Consider the following 19,915-nt stretch of genomic DNA (forward strand, 5'->3'; position numbering starts at 1 on the left):
TCTCCCCCAGAACCTCCTGAACAAAGCCTACATTTTTTATCTGAGCCATAACCTGTCTCGGCATACTCATCCAATCCTGATTTAAAAACAAAAAGCAGCAAAAGAATCCACAACATTCCTAAATCAAAGATGCAGATTGAGTTACTTTCATTTTTAAAAACAAAAGGCTTCCATCTCATGAAGTGCCTAACTCCATGAAGTTCAACAAGGCCAAGTGCATGGCGCTATGCGTGAGACGAGACAATCCCAATACAGGCTGGGCAGAGAATGGACTGAGAGCAGCCCTGGGAAGAATTACTTGAGGGTTTTTGTGGACAAAAATCTGAGAGGGTGGTGAGGAACTGGAACAGGTTGCCCAGAGAAGCTATAAACTTCCCATCCCTGAAGACCAGACTGAATGGGGCTCTGAACAACCTGGCCTAGTGGAAGATGTCCCTGCCCATAGCAGGAGGGTTGGAACGAGATAATCTTTAAGGTCCCTTCCAACCTAAATCATTCTGTGATTCTACAGTTCTATGAAAAAGCCAAACTGGTGTGGATATTCAGTATATTCAGAAAAAGATAAAGAATAAATCAAACATGAGGAATTTATGTAAAGGTAAAATCATAGAATGGTTTGTTATGTCTTCATTATATCTAGTCTCATCACCCTGCCATGAAACCAGGTTGCTCAAAGCCCCATCCAGCCTGGCCTTGAACGCTTCCAGGGATGAGGTAGCCACAAATTTTCATGGCAACTTGTTCCAGCGCCTCAACACCTTCACAGTGAAGAATTTCTTGCCAAAAGTCCAAGCTTTCAGCTCAAAGCCATTGCTCCTTGTCCTGTCCCTACATGCCCGAGTGAAAAGCTCTCCCCTTCTTAGCTACTAGAAGGTGTTAGGAAGTTTCCCTTTTTCAATGTTCTGTAGAGCCAGCTGGCAGGGAATTCACTGTTCACACCAAAATTACTTCACATTCACATCTGAAATAACAGCAACTTAATTATCTACAGTATTCACTGTTTTCAACTATGCAGTAAAATACGCTTTGAATATGGACAGACACTAGGACATTTTAGCTACAGATATTTATGTTACCTAATTAAATTATAAAATTTATAAGCCATCTTTTTAGGGCCTAAGAATTTCGATTTCTTATCCGTCCTCAGGGTATAACCTATAATTTGACAGACGAAGGAATCAATACAATGTAATTTTAGAAGTATTTTCAAGCTCTAAGGATTAAAAAATTGCCTAGTGGGTTTTTAAGCAACTTCTAAATCTTCCACTGAAAAGTTTGTAGGATTTGCAGTATGTTCCATATTTAGAGGCCATTGAAACCTGGGAAATCAGTAGCCTGCGCACTTCAGAAAATCTCAGTAGGCATTAATGCTCCTACTGCTGCTTTAAGCCTAAAATATCTAGGTTTAAAGAAGCCTTGTCACTTCATATCTTTCTTAACCTGTGCACTACAAAACATTTTAACCTCCAAGATACCTATTATTTAACTAGAAAAAACTCCAATCTGTCTTTGTTCAGCCCAAGCTCACTTACTCAGACACCCTGAGAGAACAGAGCTATTGCTTCAGCTTGGGTAGAACCTCTGCACTTTGCAGTAAGAAACAGATTTGGGGTGGAAGAAACATGGTCTTCTCCATAATTTTCCCTGAAAATACAGTTCCCTTATACACAGCTGAGTGGGGAAGAGCCCGAGCTGTTACTCAGCACTGTGATTTCTAATCTCAGACAATGAAAGTACAGAAATGCACTTGGGTATTTAAAGCACTCACACATGTGGGTATGTTAAAGCAGCAGAGCTCTGCTCTGTGAAGGTTCTTGCTGCAACTGCTGCCCAATGGTCTGGGTTTGCCTTGGGCTGAACTGTGTCTTGCAGTTCCTGTGTCCTTAAGTTATGCACTGACTCAGCCCAGCTGAAATTGCCTTGCCTTGCCTCAGCACAGATTGCTGAGATACTGCAGATCAAACCAGAGCCACCCATCCTGTCAACAGTGCACAAGAAGGAAGGGAAACTTCAGGTATTTAGATCAGCATCTCTGATTCACATCCCACAGATGCTGAATATTTGTATCACAGTCCTATATATTCTTTAACAGCTATTATTGCACTTAATCTAATCTAATGACAAAGAACAAGGAACATGGCCTGTAGTTGGCAGTTCTGCAGTAATAGACTACGATGATCTTTGCAGTGTTTTGCACTGGAAGCAAAGAGATACCTGAAAAAGCAGCAATATGACCTGAGAAAAAGCCCAGTCTTGTGTGACAAATGGTACCTGTGATAAAAGATGATCAGAAGGAAAGAGGCCTACATCATGCACATGTCACAGCAATGACTGAGAGCCTGTGAAGCACCTCTTAGGTGGCCATAATAGCATTCCTTACTTCACAAAGGGAAAAAAAATTGCTGAAAGACCCACCAAGCATTTCTTATTTCAACAGCTGCAAACACAGAGCCTCAATCAGACAAGTTGCTACAGCACTTTAAATGTCTGTCTAGTCTGTGAGACAGTTGAATTCCAGAACAAAGTTCATTAAGCCACCCAGAGCACAGCACTGCTCCATCCTAACCTGTGCTCCTGCCCTTCCTTGTCATGAGAACATGCTACGGAGAACAGTTTTGAACATCCCAGGATCTCACTTTGACTTGGTGCTGCAACATGGTCAGGTTAAAGAAGGCAGACCTAGAAACTGGGAAAACCTCAAGATTATCAATTTTGATACAGCTTTAGGCACCTAGTATGGCAACTATGTTGATATAAGCAATGAGTAATTTAGCCTGATGTATTACTCAAAGCTTTCCCAGCATTAATGGAGAATTGTAGAGGTCATATTCTACTACTTTAAATTTTTAACGTTTCTGTGACCTCTCTCCACTGACTTAATGGAGTGAAAGAGCTTGACTGCAGAATCCTGAGACTTCTTGAATTTAAAATAACACAGAAAGCCTCTGTATCCACTTTTAGCTCTGTGGAAAAGAGGAATCCTACACTACTGCAAAGGCCTAGAGAGGGTTTTCTTTTGGCACGGGGCTCCTCCCATTACAAGGTTTGCATTTTTTATTGCTCACTTATTCTTTGAGGTTTTTGTTTTGCTTTCAGGAATCTATGCACAAGCAAACAACTCAGGAAAACCATAGGATAAAAATGTCATCAAAATATACACTGATTGTTAAAAGATATGTGGAAATGTCAGTCTTCAGAGGAATGAATTCACTAAGTTCTTCCTTTTGGGGGGTTTTATCATCTTAATAAACTTGATTTTTAACCCAGGCTTTCACTGACATAATTGTGCTTCAGCCATTCTCTCAATGGATGGTTCATCAAGGTACTACATGGTTCATCATTACTGCTACTCAATGCACACAAAGAAGCAAGCAGAGAAAGTGGTTTCCAATGTCACTTTCAAATGTCCAGGTTAGCAATAAGTACAGCTATAAATACAACAGCAGTTCACATAGTCTTAATGTGGCAAAAATGCAATAAAGTGTTAAAAGCATTAAAAAGCAGCCCAGAAAAGAGGGAGGACAACTGTTCTACCTGTCTGGAAGAGAAAAGTGAGAAGATTGTTGAGGACAAGAGTTAGATAGGCCTCCATCTGCTGGAACAGTGAGGAGAGTGGTTTGCCCTTTACAATCTATGGCCTTACTGGGCAGCAGAGCATGTGGGGAGAAAGACAGACAGGGTGTCATTATACTCACAAGGGCCAGTTAACAAACTCTTTGTGTATTAGTTACACAAATGCTGACTTTACATTGAGAGTTTTCAAAACCCAGGATACTACAATCAAGAAACAAACAGAACACACAGTTCCAAAAGCCATCAAAAGGGCAGGGTATTGACAAATGCTATCAGCAGCCTGGTGATGCCAATCACATTAAGCTTTACAGGCACTGGACAATGTTTCTTCCAGAATGCAATTCAAAGCAGTTCCATTTAGCCATTGCCCTGAAATAATCTCCCCACACTCCCTTCCTCTGCCCCTCAACTACAGAGGCAGGATATTGAGGTAAGACTTGTTAGGACAAGGTCTTGTGAATATTGTTGCACTCCAGCAGTCTGCATGGGGGATGTGGAGCACATGTGCATGGGGCACACACACACAGACCTAACTGGAACTATAGTGCAATGCATTGAGCAAAAACTTTCCCTTTTTGACAGACACAAAAAGGAAGGTCCAAACTGCTCTGTTTTGACATGAAAGGTATTCACATGCATATAAATACACATACAGGAAAAAGTAAGCAAATTACTGTATATGTTCTTTTCACACAGTAAACATATCAAATCTATATTAAAAGCAACATGAAACACTCATATTCATTAACAAAAATATCTTTAACTCCTATCCTGGGAAATTTTTAAAAGGATTACACTTGAAATACTGAAGACTTATAAACCTACATTCACTGAAGCCCTTACAGAGTGTGTGCATCAGGCAAACATTCAGATTGCATAAAACATAACTCCTCTCTACAGTATTAATATGCCAACAGTGACATTAACAGACAAAAATATTCTTCAGAATTTATGGCCCTGCATTTTTATGTATGCATTTGCTGTATCCAGGACAAAGCCAACCCGATGTTTTGGTAGGCTATCTTATTGAAAATGCAGAAGTACTCATCTAATAATGGTCACTGACCATGTTTGATATCCAAATCTTTAGTGAGACTTCATATAGTACTTGCATAGAAGACACTAATGGAAAAATTAGAATAAGGGTAATATCTGGAACTGTACTATCAGAAAAAAGTACCTTTTTAGAGGTGACCATTCTCCATCTGAATGAGCGTAAGGTGCAGACTGAGAAAGCACAGAAACTGCAGGAGCCTTTGTGTCAGATACATCATCAACAAACACATCTGGAACAGGGATCCTAAACAGGGGGAAAGAAGTGACATTTAAAAAACATTTGGTTACTGAATTTTCATAGACCTCAGCTAACAAACCCTATGGCAGAGAAAAGTTAGTACAACCTGAGCTAAAAGGAGATAAAGAAATGTTATCTGATTCAAACCATCTAGTTCACAACACCACAGAGAATTCTTATGTTTTTAATGTCATTTTCATTACTTTAATTACTAACACTCCCAATATCTTTCTAGCCTAAAGCTTTATTTTTCAAGTAACACCTTCATCAGCCATATGTCCTGACTTAGAAATTACTGCTAGAAGGCATGGACTGGAACATTAACCCAGGTTTTCATTAAATATCTCAATTCCACTATGATACCTTGAATTATCCAATGGCTCTTTTTCTTCCTCAGAGCTAATCTCTATGGGAAACATGTCTTCATCTTCTGATGTGTCCCCATGTGTGTCTTCTCTTTTTAAGCTGTCTATTTTATGAGTTGACTTCCTCCTCTTCTTCCTCCTTTTTTTCACAGAGCTACAGACTGGAGATGTTTCAGTAGAAGGCTGGGATCCATGGGCTTGGGGTGGGACTTGTGAGGATGCATTGGTGTCCAGGTTTCGTATCCTGTCTATGGAATTCCACTTCAGCTGGGATTCCATTAAGGCAGTCCCCTCAGACAGAATGGGAGATGTGGAGAGATGATAAGGAATCACCTCCTGAAAAGGAAAAAATTCAAATCATAAAACATGCTAGCTCTTTCACCACTCATACAACCAGCAACCTACGCACAAATTACCAAAATTTTAGTCATTTACTCCTCGGAAAAATAACAAGGATTTGACATTGGATGCTCATTATGCTCCTATGGCATATGGAAGTTGTTCCATAGCTGCATCTCCTTAGACAAACCAGGGACAATACTCTTAATACAGCATCCTCTGAGCATCTAATATGGCCAGGTTACAGCATACATTTCTGTCCACCTTATGTAAGGTACAGAGCAGAAACAAAATCTTAGTTTAGAACCTGAACATTTTGTAAAATACAATTCCCCTTCACAACACAGATGACAGCAGTCAGAAAGGTCAATGGTTTGTAATTAGGCCACACAAACACCCTACTATTCAATCATATATATACATCTCTAGATATTCATGGAAGTATTTCCAGCAGTTTTCAGTCACCAAATAACTCAACACACAAAAATTTTAAAAGTACAGAGATGCACATTCACAAAATCTCACCTGAAACTGATAATATCATACTCAGCACAGAAATTTGAATACTCATCCACTCCAGACAGTGAAAAAAATTATTTGGGATATATGAAGAAAAATGCCTGCAAAAGTTTTTTTACATTACATTACATGTGGACTACTCAAAGTTACTGTGACCATAATTGATTTGGACCAGTATTTAACCACAGCTCAACAGCAGATATTCTCATTTAAATATAGCCCCACATGAATAATAATTGTGAGATCATGTTTATGAGGAGCACCAGAATTAATGTGTGCACAGATGTTTACAGAGCATGTGCACTTTTACTGGCACTCTGGTGCATATGTTCAAATTAAAGATTTCTGAAAAAAACAGGTTCCTGGACATTAATCTCTTGCACACAACTTTGAAGCATGTGAACTCTGTCGTTGCCATTTCTGTTCACACACTGGCATGCAAATTATTTACTTTTCACTCATGTGATTATCTTCAGCTTTTTCAAATCTCAGAAATTAAAAAAAGCCCTAAAGTAACAGCAAAGCATTAAATTTCCATAGCAGAATATTTTCCAGAAACTTTCAAAACTATAAAATGGATAAAAGCATATTTTTCAACAAGATTGTTAAATCAAAACTGACTTTGAAGAGCCAGCATCAGATTTTTAATGAATTAAAAGTAATTTTCACTCTTACCTGATCATTATCTGTCTCCTGCACAAAAAAGGCCTCCCCATTGTCTCCCAGTTTCATGTGCAAATCTACAGCCTCTCCATTAATTTCTATATCAACCTGGAAAGAAATAAATACATTCCTATATGAAAAGAAAGTTAGTCCTACTGCTGGCACTGGGCAAATGCTTCTCAGGGAAGTGTAGGAAACATTACACTAAAAAGGAAATATTGACCTACTCTTTTTCTTTCAGTACTCCTTCACAAAGCAATCAATTACAAAAATGTTTTTCCAACTTGTTCAGCTCATTGATACCTTGCTCCTCTACTCAGAGAGGTTTATAGTCAATACATAAAGTTCTGAATCTTTTTAAATGCAATTCTGAATACTTCATTTGCCAAACAAATCTATTTGCTCCTTAAATTCATAGACTATTTTTTAATTGTGCTAGAAGTACTTCCAAATGCAAATTAATATGTTATCTTATTATGTTGTCTTTCAAATTCCTTAAAGAGACTTCTCTTTACACTATGAGAAGCACAAATGAGAAAAATAACTCTACATTCAATTCCTGAATGTAAAATTCCTTACACACATTTATCATATCACTGTACAGCCCTAACTATCTCCATTTCTTCTCAGGAAGATCTCTCTCTTTGACTATAACCATGCTTGCCAGTAACTCCATTTTCACTGTAAATTTTTTGGAGACTTGCACAAATCTACAAGTCTATTTCAGGACACAGTACATCGCTGGCACAGTAATGTCTTTCAGCATTTACCAATTCTAAATATTGGGATTTCTTTCTGATCTAAGTAAGAATTGAACAATATCCATGCTGACTTTAGGATCTTTCTGCTGAAAATTCTAGCCACATTAGAACCTAGACTCTACTGAGTGAAAAATTACTTTCTAAAATAATCTGTCACACTGGTAACTTCACATCTGATACACTAGCAGGCCACTCAGCCTAGTTACTTTTATTTCAAGATCCTCACTGTTTTTTTCTAGCTTCAATTAACCTCAAGGTTCTATTATCTGAAAATACTACTTCACTAATATCTCCCTTTTTGGAACTATCATTGAACATATCATTGAACTAAAAAAGGGGTTTCAGTGAGTCACTAATGAAATCTAGTACAGTTTCAAATTAGCACATTTGAAATTTTGCTTTATTAAACATAAATATTATAAATTTCATGTCTAGTTCTGCTTTTTATTATAGCCAATGTCTTACAAATTATGCTCTGAACTGCAAGAATCAGTAACAACCATTTTAACTGAAGCTTGTCTTAATTCAGGCTCTTTATAAAGGGTGTCTAAAGAAAACCTCAACTAGCAGACCAAAGAACTTCAGTAACTTCCATGCTATTACAGTTAACTCACAGACAGGACATATAAAAACTGTCACGTTTTCTTACCACTTTCTCCCTGGAGCGCAGAACTCCCATTTTCCCGAAGCGAACGTGGAAAGGGGAACACTGCAGATTTCCGTCTGGCTGACGTACCACAATTATATCTATACATCCTGACAGTGTGGCTGGGTTTAGACCCTTATAGAGCTCCTTCACAGTCACAAACACTTGTCCTGCTAACTGCCCAACGTAATTCATGGTTTGGACCTGAAAGGCAAAAGGTGCGACAAATTGGATTTTGATCCCTGCTTTATATTCTGGAGACATTTAAGAGATAGAGAATCCTGCAGTGGGGTATTCTCCTGTTTCACAAATTAACAATTTTGCACAGAATCAGAATTCCCCACCTAATTTATTCACAGCATGTTTGTAGAGAGCTATTGAAACACAAAAGGGACCTCTTAAGTCAGAAAATTGTAACAACTTTCAAAAGTTCATTAAAATCAGTTCAATTCAAAACCACTGTCAAACTTTGAGACTCTGAAGCTCAAATGACTCCAGTTATTTCTGAGGAGAAAAACATTACTCCCAGAATAACATCTCCTCCTAACATTTATTGTGGCCTCAACACCAGAAATACTCTTTTTGTGTATTTCCACAGGCTTTTAAATGAAGGGCAAGTGAATAGCTTTGAGCATATCTAATTTTGCACCACACTAAAGGCAAAGTCTATTTTCTCATCTTACAGCAATTTCTCCCATTAAAAGGTTATTATAATGCATTCAGATATAAGTTATGCATTAAGGTTGAACACTGTTTCCTAATTCAACTTTACTGTTCTTGTTTCAAACAGCCTTTTTAAACAATATCTGCAGTTTTATTAAAAATTACACTTATGTTGATGGTTGAAGTGCTTTGCTTTACTTCCCCTGCTCCTACATTTATTTAGCATTGTTTGCTGCTTCCACATTATTAATACATGTCCTATTCAATATATTTAGCTCCCCAGAAATTACTAAAATGCATATTTAGACATGTTTAAAAGATAAGAAAGTCTTTCAGTGGCTCTCAAAATATGGGTGAATTTAAGCAGATACCTTCCTGAACAGCATAGGTTTTAAACACTTCCAGTGTCTATTGTTTTCACTATTTTTCCAGCCCCTCTTGCAGATTCCAAGACACTAGTTTCATCAAAGTCCTTGTGCACACAGGATAGAGCATAAGACTCACACACAAGTTCTTTGCTAGGCTGTACTACAGCACCTGGACATCAACAAAAGTAACAGTTGCAGGGCAGGCAATGCTGAAACTCCCTCCCATTGAGGGTAATGAGAACAGAACTGAGCTCAGAGCCTGAGACAGCCACTGCACAGCATCAGCATCTGCTACAATAGACACTCTTTCAGCTGTGTCCCTTCATAAACAACAAAAAAGATGTATGAGATGCTGTAAAATGGCTCCAAATGTAACTGTGATTTACAGTGATAAACAAAAGACCATTTAAAGAATACCATGAAAGCACTAGAGTAAAAAAAATAAGAAATTTAGGAAATGCTACAATTAAGGCAATTTTCTTCCATGCATTGCTGTTCTGATTAACTAATGTACACCTCTGTTTTTTTTCAAAAGTCCCTCTACTTTGTGTGGACTGAGGCTTTGCTTCTCTGCTTCTGTTGCAATACACGGGTCAGGACACAAACTGTGCTCTGAAGGAAGAATTATTTATGGTAGTCATCACTACACTGTCCCTGAAAAGCAATCACGGTTTCCCCATCTGACAGCTGGGGAATGAAACCACAAAAAGATGAAGACTAAAACTAGGCACTAACTTTAAAAAAATCTGGTTTTTTAAATTATTTTTTTTCCCAATTGTCTAAGTATTCAGTGTACAAGATGCTGTCGTGGTTTAACTCCAGGCAGCAACAAAGCACTGCACAGCCACTCACTCACAACAATTCCCCATCCTGGGCAGGATGGGTGAGGGAACCAGAAAAGTGAAAGTGATAAACTTCATGGGCTGAAATAAAGACAGTTAATGGGACAGAAAGGAGAGAAAGTAATAGAAATTGTAATAATAAATGATAATAAAAAGAACAAAGGAATTTCAACATACAGAGCAAGTGATGTCCAGTGCAATTGCTCACCACCCACTGATCAGCTCCCAGCCATTCCACAAGCAGCAGCCCATGGCCAGTTTCCTCCTCCAGTTTATATTCTGAGCATGATGGTCTACAGTATGGAATATCACTTTGGCCAGCTGGGATCACCTGCCCTGGCTGTGTCCCCTCACAATTTCTCAAGCTGGCTCCTCCAGCCCTGCCACTGGCAGGGCACAAGCCACCAAAAATCCTTGACACGGTGTAAGCACTGCTCAGCAACACCTAAACCAGCAGTGTGTTACCAACGTTATTCTCATCCTAAATCCCAAACAGCACTATACCAGCTACTAGAAAGAAACCTCTATCTCAGCCAAAAGCAGGACAGATGTTTACTAATGGAAGAATAATCCCTACATAGTGTTTGGAGAAGTGAGGGCTGTTTCTGCACAGCCCTCAATTCAGGCATCCAGAAAGTGCCACCTACTGAAAAACCAATACACAAAAACTTCATGGCAATTATATTCCTTTCTCCAGCACTGAACTGGAATCAGCACTTCTGGGCTCCTGTTATACACTAGAAACATCACCTTCCTGAATGCAAATCTAGTGGCAAGCTGTTTCACAGGGAACAGCACTTGAAACTCACACCACACCCTATGCTGTGTCACAGAACAGGCTGGAACAGACCTCTAAAGGTCACCTGGTCCAAACATCTGCCCAAGGCTGCCCACAGCCTTGGTCCTGCAGAGTCCTCAGTGTCTTCAGGATGGAGGTTTCTCAGCCTTTCTGCTCTCCTGATCCTATGTATCCCTTTTCTTCATGATACCTAACCTGAATTTCCCTTGTAGCAGCTTGTGCCACTGCCTCTTGTCCTACCACTGTGCGCTTCTAATATCCCAGCTGTTTCCTCTATACCCCCCAAAAAGTAACTGAGTGTTCTGAAGAATAAATAAAACTAATTCTCTTGGCCTCTGCTTCTAAGTCATAAGGTCTTAGCCCCCTAACTGCCTTGGCGTGAACTCTTAAAAAAGTTGGTATAACACAGGCACAAATCAAAGTTCAGCCTCCAGGGTGACAGACATAAGCAAACTTTTAAAATTACCCCTTTGCTGTGGAAAAATACTTCAGTTTTTACTGGTGATTTTTCCAACCTAAAGCACAAAAACAAACACATTTCTTATGGAGCTAAATTAAATGCAAATACAGCTACAGCTGGGGTCTAAATTCCACAGCACAGTTCACCCCAGTTAATGCTTGGTCTGCTGAAGTAACAAAACTTCTAGGTGCAAAACAGCCATGACTCCCTTGGCAGAGAAGGAGCTGCTGGGACAGTCTTTATTATAAGCCCCCACTGTCTGGGAGAGTTCTGGGCAGACAATCCAAACATGAGGACTCACACATCCTCTTCACAAGTTACACTAGCTGGGCTCCTAAAATCCTAAACAGATCATTTTGCAACTATTCTTGCTCACAAGAAGTCTTAGCTACTCTGCCTGCCCTGTCGTTGGACACAAAGATTATTTTCATACTCACAAATTAGAAAAGTTGGACAGCATCCACAAGCTCTGAGGCCAAACAGCTCAGCACAGCTTGCTTCCATACAGTGGAAATCTCTTATCCCTTACACTTCACAAAAGTGTCACATTCCACCTGTGAGCTGGTAGTGGACATTCCTCTCAAGCTGGGCTGGACCTGGCATGTGCAACAAAGTCATTGTGGAATTCAAAGACAGACTGGGAGACTGATCACACAAACCCCAGTTCCCCAAGAAACCTACAAAAATGGGTTTATTTTTCAAATGTAGGGAATAGGGAATAAAAGATGCGGTAGTTAAAATGGAGAAGAGTTCAGAAATTAGACTCTGATGGCTGCAGGCCCTCTATCCTATCTTTTATACATGCCAACCAAAGCTGAGATTGCTTGGAGTCTGAGGTTTGTGAGTTTGTACTCTGAATATAAAGCTGATCCATGCCATGTCAGCACTCCAGGAAACCAATACTCCTCAAACCCCAGAGGGACTGGATGTGGTTTTGGAGCAATGCTTCACTCTGGCCACTCCAAGAAGTCTTTCACTTACTGACCAGGCAGCTGCAACTTCAGCAGTAAACAGGAGTTTACATCATGGGTTACACCCCCAGTGCCTCCTGTTCATTATACTCAGTTTAGTAAAACTCTTGCTCTCATACCATGCTAGTGGACATGGCACAGAATATTTTTTCGTGCTGGGAAAATTCAGAATCCTTTGATCTAAGCATGCAAGTGAGAACAGTCTGTACTGCTTCTGTCAGGATTCTCAAATGGTTTGAGTTTTGTTCTTTGCCAGAAGACATTTCACAGCTCTACATTTTGCATCTATTATAAAATTAAAGGTATTTCCTAGTATAATTTTAAATGTAAATCTAACTAGCATCACCTCCCAGAAAGCCTAGAAAATTTCCAACTCTTTTGATTGTTAAAGACAGCAGCCACTTTTCAGAATTTATCATCATGTGGAAAAATACGTAAAAAGTAAATAGCTGGTGATCTCCCTTATTATTAACTGATTTATTAATTTAGCAAAGATTGACCTAACAAAATAAATAATTCTTTAAAGTCCCACTCTGCTGGATGCCACAGTAAGATCAAACACACTGTTATCTAAATAATCCACTTCTTTCATACAGGTACACCAGACTATGTCCTCATTCCACTGGAAAAGCCAGTAATAGTAGCCCTTGTGGCATGGATTTGGTTGCTTGTTTTTCTGGGGATTTTTTCATAGCTCAGCTCCTCCCCTTACAATTTCATCTTTTTTTACTGCAATTTTCAAATAAAACACTGAAAATTGTAGGAACTTTTTTCCTTTTGCAATACCTGGTGTCTCATCAGGTGCCACAACATTAATGAATAGTAGATTAGATATCCACACATATCCAACTCACTAAGGGATGCAAGTGCTATTCAACATGCTCTAAAAACAGACAGTTGATTTAGGTGGCATGCTGAAAGGGTAATTAAAAAGTAAACCACACTTCCTCTGGAAGATATGAAATTTCCAATGCAGAACATTTTGAAAACAGGACAAACATTTGCTGGGACTGGCTTAAGGACAAGCAACTGCAACCTTTGGGAAAGACATTGTTGCTCTGCCTGTGCCCAAGGCAGCAAATCAACCCACATCCCATCACAGACCTGACCATTACAACCTGGACATCTCTACTGAATCTATTTAAATTTCAAAATCTGCTTCTGGTAAATTTCAAAATCTGTTTCTTTTAGGCTCAAGCCAATAAGCACTCTCCCAGCAATTCCAAGGCACAGCTAAGGAGCTAAGATGGACTGGGCACTACTCCATGGCCAGTTGAGAAGCAGTCACCTTCTTTTAAAGCTTTACAGAGCTTTGTATAATAGATGGTACTACCTGGTCTGGTCACCAACAACAATGAGCTTTGGCAACATTTAAGTCTCTTTCTATGGGGGGATAGAATATAAGAAAATAAAGGTAGTATATAAAGTAATCTTACCCCTAGGAGTTGCAGGTGGGCCAATTATCAAAGATTAGGAACAGGCCTGACTTTACCAGGCCACAGCTGTAACCAATGAGAAGAAGAGTGCTATAAAAGAGTGGGTTGGCTGGTTGAGGAGGGAATTGGGGTCAGTTGGCTGTTTTGTGAAGAAGAAAGAGTCAGTGCTTGGAGGAGCTGCCCAGGAGAAACACCAAGGTAGGAAACTTTTGTGATAAAGAAACAACAGTATGGAACCCCTGCAATAAGATCACAACATCTTTCAGCCCCTTGTCTAAGGCTCTATGTATGATTGTGGACTGGTTTTGTAGGCCGGGAGAGGAAGGTTTACAGCAATGGTAAGCATATCACAAACAAAAAAAACCCCACAAAAGATACAGAAAAATATTTCAGCTACACTTTTAATACCTGATATGATTATGAGATCCTGGTCTATGGCTGAAGTGATGGGCATAAGCACAAAACAAATCTACTTTCCTCCTAAGAACTTCCATATATGTTGTGAAATGGTGAAGGGAAGATAAAAATTGATGGGCCAGTGTTCAGTTAAAATACATCACTGCGCCTCTGCTGCAGACACCGAAACTATGACAATTTTACAAACCTGGTCCATCTGGTCCCCTCACCTGCCCTTGGTTTCTGTTTTGAAGATGTAAAGCTTGAGAGACTGTACTATCTGGGAATCAGACTATGGTCCCTTCAATAAAATTATTCATTTACAAAAAATAAGTAAATTATAATACTTCAAAGTTAGTGCTTATGAACACTCTTTTACTGCATATCAAGTATTTCTATTCTTGACTCTGAAACAATTCAGTTTTGTCTGCAGTGCTGAACACTTAATCCCTCTACTGCAGCTAATGGAATTTTACTATTAACATATTCCTTACCATGAAAAACAGTTTCAGAGATTATGTTCTAAAAAAGATTCATGATAAAAAGGTAGGGAAGATAAGAAAATATTTCAGATGAAGTTTCTCTGGATGAATATTTTCAAAATTAAGCTTTGCCCTTCATGTCTATGCAACAGCCATAGTAATGTTGACTTCTTAACTGTAAAAGCTGTAAATAATTATCATTCTATTTTTTTAATATGTACTTTTGTTTGTTAGTAAGCTGTCAACACACGGTAAAGTCACTAATGCTGTTTGAACATCACATTCAAATCCCTTAGTATTTTAAGCCATTTCAGGTAGGAAAGTGAAAATCATTAAGAACTCTCAAAAGCCTTTTTCTTAACTACTTGTGAGTTCCTATATCAATCCAACCTAAAGTCACTGCCACGAATTCCCACCCTACCTTTCTGAGTGAGTGCCCAGGCAGAACCCCAAAGTTGTACATTTTCCAGAGTAAAATCAGAGCCTGGGTTTACTTCTTCTAGAGGAGCCATGAAGACGTTGCATGGGACTTTGGGAGACTTCAGTTTAGAGCTTCACTTTCCCAAGATCCCCTCATAACTTTGGGCAAGTTACTGAGGCTTTTATCTCAGAGGGTGCAGCTCCCATTGCAGGCAGATTGACCACTGTTGCTATATCCCAACTGCAGCAGGCCCAGCTCACCCAAGTGAGACGCAGACAAACACTCTCCTTGCATATTCCTTTCTCCTGGGAAAGGAAACCTGGACACATGACCTGAAAGGGAGCCATAAGCAGCCATCACCCCAGTTGGGACAAGTTGCTGAGGGAGAACTCTAGAGCACTCTGCTGAGCAGTGTGACTTTGGTTGTTCTGTAATTAGGAGGGCAAACTCTGACCAAGTCCAATTATACTCACATTTGTTCCAAACTTCCCCATAGTCCCAGCTGCATGGGACAGACCACATTCCTGCAGGTGATCTGACAGTACATCTGGTCAGTAGGGAGACAGGTGCAGCTCACTTGTATGTCCCACATCAGAAAGCAAAATTCAGTGTGTGGCTGGCTCTACTCCAGAGTAAAGAGCACTATGCTCCCTGCCAGTCAAACCTCCAGAATATTTCAGGGTTGGGATTATTCTGGGCTTAATTCTATTAGGAACTACTTGACTTCTATTCCAAGTTACCAAAGGCCAGTGCCAAAAATTGTGACTTCTTACAACAGCCAGAGAGTCAAATGGATCAAATGTCAAACTTATCTTCCAAGCTGCCTGTCCCTCCAAACACCCACTCACAGACATGGACTTTGAATATGACATGACTATTCCTCTGGTTCTGGTATTGCACTGTATTTCAACTAGTTAAAACTTTGCTCTGTGCAATTCTTCATTACATCCCTGTAAAGGACAGAGTCTTTTCTTGAGAGCAGATAAAATCAAAAATTCAAACTGAAGACTCAAAACTTGTCTGCAATGAATCCCCACATTCAAACAAACCCCAAAACCCCACAGTCAGGGTATCAAACTGGTACCCAAGAGTCCAGGAAAAATTCTTTCAAGGCCAGCTGAAGGGTACAACCACAGTCCCCACACCAACCTCCCCACTCTCCTAAATCTTGCCCTTCTGTCAGCCCTGAAAAATAACACTAAAGCCAGAAAAAATAATTTCTAGCTAGATCAGTGGGATGATCTGACTCACCACATACCCATACAATTGCTATTGCCAAACAAAGAGAGAAACTAAGAGTCAGCAGTGCACAGCACAAGGGGCCACCTCTTGAAATTACAGGCAGTTCTGAAATTGTATCTCAAGACTTGTCTACTCCTTTCCCATAGACTTCTTGAGACCACATTTCCCTTGGTCTCACTGCACCTTAACTTCCCAACTGTACAGTGCTTCCCTCCTCATGGAAACACTTTGAGGGAATGTACAGAAGGACTGGACCCCTTTGGACTGACCCTGCATAAAGGAGTTCAAACTTTACAACAAATTTAAAAGTACAAACTGATACTTGAAACCAAGAACTTTTGAAGTAGCTGAGAAAATATGGTAAGTCATGTATTGTGCTGTCCTGTGCTACTGTTCTGATGTCAGTGAGGGAACACAAATCAGCGTGAAAAAACAGCAGCAGTTCTACTCTATACAGACACTTCATGTGACTTGGCATGCTTTCTCTCAACAGGATTGGAAAACAAATTTGTTCATTACACTCTATATCTAATCTATATTTTCTGCATTTTTAGAGTTTAAAGTAAGCTTTTACTGTATTTCAACTGTGTGTTCACAGATAAACAAATCTGTGCATCTGCACATGCTCAGGTATGGAAAAGAGTCAAAGACTAAAACTTGACCAACTCCCTTACAAATAGGCCCTACTACATCAGGTAAGCAGATATTATCAGGTAGTCTGTATCTGTGTTATTGACCTGGAGCTATAAGAAAAGCAGATATCATCTAAAACTATTAGAAGCTATTTCCATGACTTTATGCCTAAAATCATAACATATTTATATTGAGCATTTTCCATCTGATTGCCTTTACTGTCTCCCCAGTTTTTCTCCAGTTCTCTTCATGGAAGCAGGTTCATTTTACTGCAATAGGAGTTCACCTATCTAACCTCTAACAGTGCGCTGATGACAACAAAACCTTATGTGTCTACACTAAGCATTTACCAGTGTTTGTTTCCTGAGATAGCAGAGGCAGGGGCACAAATAAAGCTATCCAGAAAATAAACCATTTCTAAACAATTTCTAAACACCCTCCAGACTAGGAGCCAAATAGGAGGTCAAAAGATGCATCAAGGCTTATGACTTTACGTGTGAAAAGACAAATGATCAGCTAGATGGTCTGCAATATCTAAACTGGGATACTACCTCTACACAATTCCTCTATTTGACAGGGGTAACAATATTGCAGTGTTTTGTCTCCTCCCCGCCAGACACATTTGCTTTTAGTTTTGCTTCTTGAAGGTAGAAGAGATATTCTAATCAAAAGAAAAATAAAAACTGTTGGGGGAGGTTAACATAAAAAAAAATACAAAATATCTGAAAGTTTAGTTTCCCGTGTGGTCATTGCATTGCTGCGAGCCGGGCTCTGCTATGTCATTAAATCCCTCGGTCCTGTTACTGCTGTCGTTATTCAGGCTCAGGGAAAGTATTAGTGAAGCAGGGGCATAATGCAGCGATTTGCATCAACAGCTGCCAGGCAAAGAGAAGCAAAATTCCTAGAGCCAAAGGGGAAGCAGCAGCACATAGAAGGGCACTGGCCACCACCAGCTCACACAGCTCGGCGGGGGACGGACCCAAACCCGAGATCCCCACGCAGGGTGCCTCCCTCTGAGGGGACACCTGGAAAGCATCACATCTTCCCTCGAACCCCGCGCACAAAGCAGTGTCCAGCCGCGATGCGCCCATCAAGCCGGGCGCAGCTGTCACTGCCCAGAGCCAGGCGGCTCCGCAGGGAAAGGCGGGCAGGGATACGGGCAGGGGATGCGGGCAGCCGCCCGGAGCCCCGCCGGGATGCCCAGGCCGGACGGACCCGCAGCCTTCAGCGGCTCCCGGCCTTGCTTGCCCTGCCCGCGGGCAGCCGGAGGAGGAAGGGCCTCCCTCCTCCCGCAGAGGCCGCCAGAGCCCCGGCACCCACCTCTGCCTCGGGCCGGCTGCCGCAGCTCCGCTCGCCGCCGCCTCTGTGCGCGCCGCGGCCGCGGGACGCTGCGGGGCCGCTGGGGCCGGCCGGCGGTGCCGCCCCGGAGGAGGGGCCGGGAGGAGGCAGCGCGGGGCCCGGGGAGGGCGCGGCGGAGCGGGGGCACAGCGCGACCCGGCCAGCCCCGCCCGCCCGCCGGGGCCAGAGCTGCCGCAGCCGCCGCGGGCCGGGGCGGGGCCGTGGCGCGCTCGTGTGGGGTGATCCCGCAGCCGAGGTGCTGTGGTGTGGGGTGATGCCGGCGAGTCAGGTTCCTCGCTGGGAAAAACGGAGAGCGGGAAAGGGAATCGCTCGGCCCAGGCAAAGCAAAGGCACGGCCGCGATAGGCGTCGCTTGGGCTGCCAGAGCCTGGCATTCATCGCCATCAGGAACACGTCTGTCAGCGTCAGACGCTTTATCGCTTTAAATAAATGCGATGAAATAAAGCTTTTCCACCTGATACTGATTTCCTTTTATGTAAACCGTATTGTAACCTCTCTTTGCACTGACCGCCTTACACAGCTAAAAAGGGAAGTGGATGTCCATGTTAAAAACAAACTGATGAAGGAATCTTCCAGGCCTTTTTGAAGTCTTGCTTACAGAACTCAGGAGAGGGTGGTGCTATGTCCATTACAAATAAACAGGAAACGGAGTAACACGGAGGAATAAAAGATGACAAAGATTACACAGAAAAAAAAAAAAAAAAAAGCCAAAAAAAAAATACAAAAAAACCCTGATCAAAAGGTCATTATTGAAGCACTCTGTTAGTTTTAGGCCTGAAAAAAAAAAAAAAAATTTGAGAGGTGGATTTCCAGCATCTCCATGTTGTAGTCCTCAAAATGTCCATGCAGCTGAAGCTTGAGAAGAATAATTAGTAATCAGAGTAATTAAGCCTTCCATTTCTGTTAAACTTTTGGTTCCACTCCAAAGCAATCTTAGTGGAATCTTTAGGTTATCACCAGATCATAATCCTTCAAATTGTTTTTCTGTGACACATCTTCCTTCTATAGCTCTCTTAGTTCTCTCTCCATGTTGGCCAGTCTTTGTACAGCTAAGACAGAGCTATTGAGTTATAAGACCCAGTACAAACTCAAAACTCCAATCCTAAACTCTTGTTCTCTCCTCCATTCCTGGTTGCACAGCTTCACTAATGAGTACACTTCAGTTTAGAACAGAAAAGTCAGTGAAGACAATTCCTGCCCAGGCATGACAAGGAAAGGTGTACACTTACTCCCAAAGAGAAAGTAATACACAAATGCAGTTTCATTTCCCAGGCATTTCATATCTAATCTCCTGCCAGTGGGCAGTCAGTGGGCAATGAGAAATGTTGGTAAATAATCCCATGCCTGTTAATACAAGAAGCTTTATCTGTGTTGACTGTGGATCCTACTAGTGCTCTGCCCACCACATTTGTGCAGAATACAATCCCATATTGTGTTCCCTCTGGGGGAGTGGAAATCTCCAGCCATCACCATCCTTGTTAGGCGGGAGGACTCCTCTAACATATTGGTCCACTATGGTCTTCTACTATTATGCTAAAGTCAAAATATGTTCATAACATGCTGAATCAAAAACACTGTCTTTCTGCAGTCTCAACAACACCCACCCTTCCATGCTTCTTTCAGAAATCCAGAAGCTAGGTTCTCATTTTTGGAAGTACTGTATTGTGTTTAGCTACTTATCATG

General features: G+C 41.0%; 1 protein-coding gene across 2 annotated transcripts in view; it reads right to left on the minus strand.

The window, feature by feature from the left end:
• The window catches only part of LPIN1 (lipin 1), a 46,033-nt gene extending 27,795 nt beyond the window's left edge, over positions 1–18,238 (minus strand). For both annotated transcript variants that reach the window (XM_054279970.1, XM_054279969.1), the window contains exons 1-5: positions 18,194–18,238; positions 8,164–8,364; positions 6,766–6,861; positions 5,231–5,568; positions 4,754–4,873 (exon numbers count right to left, since the gene is read on the minus strand). In XM_054279970.1, coding sequence (XP_054135945.1) covers positions 4,754–4,873; positions 5,231–5,568; positions 6,766–6,861; positions 8,164–8,355 — 746 coding nt within the window. In that variant the 5' untranslated portion in view covers positions 8,356–8,364; positions 18,194–18,238. The remainder of the gene's footprint in view (positions 1–4,753; positions 4,874–5,230; positions 5,569–6,765; positions 6,862–8,163; positions 8,365–18,193) is intronic.
• Positions 18,239–19,915: the final 1,677 nt, after the last annotated feature.

Source organism: Melozone crissalis, unplaced genomic scaffold, assembly GCF_028551555.1.
Source record: "Melozone crissalis strain CALT ecotype California unplaced genomic scaffold, PUWL_Pcris_2 ptg000027l_1, whole genome shotgun sequence".
NCBI lineage: Eukaryota > Metazoa > Chordata > Aves > Passeriformes > Passerellidae > Melozone > Melozone crissalis.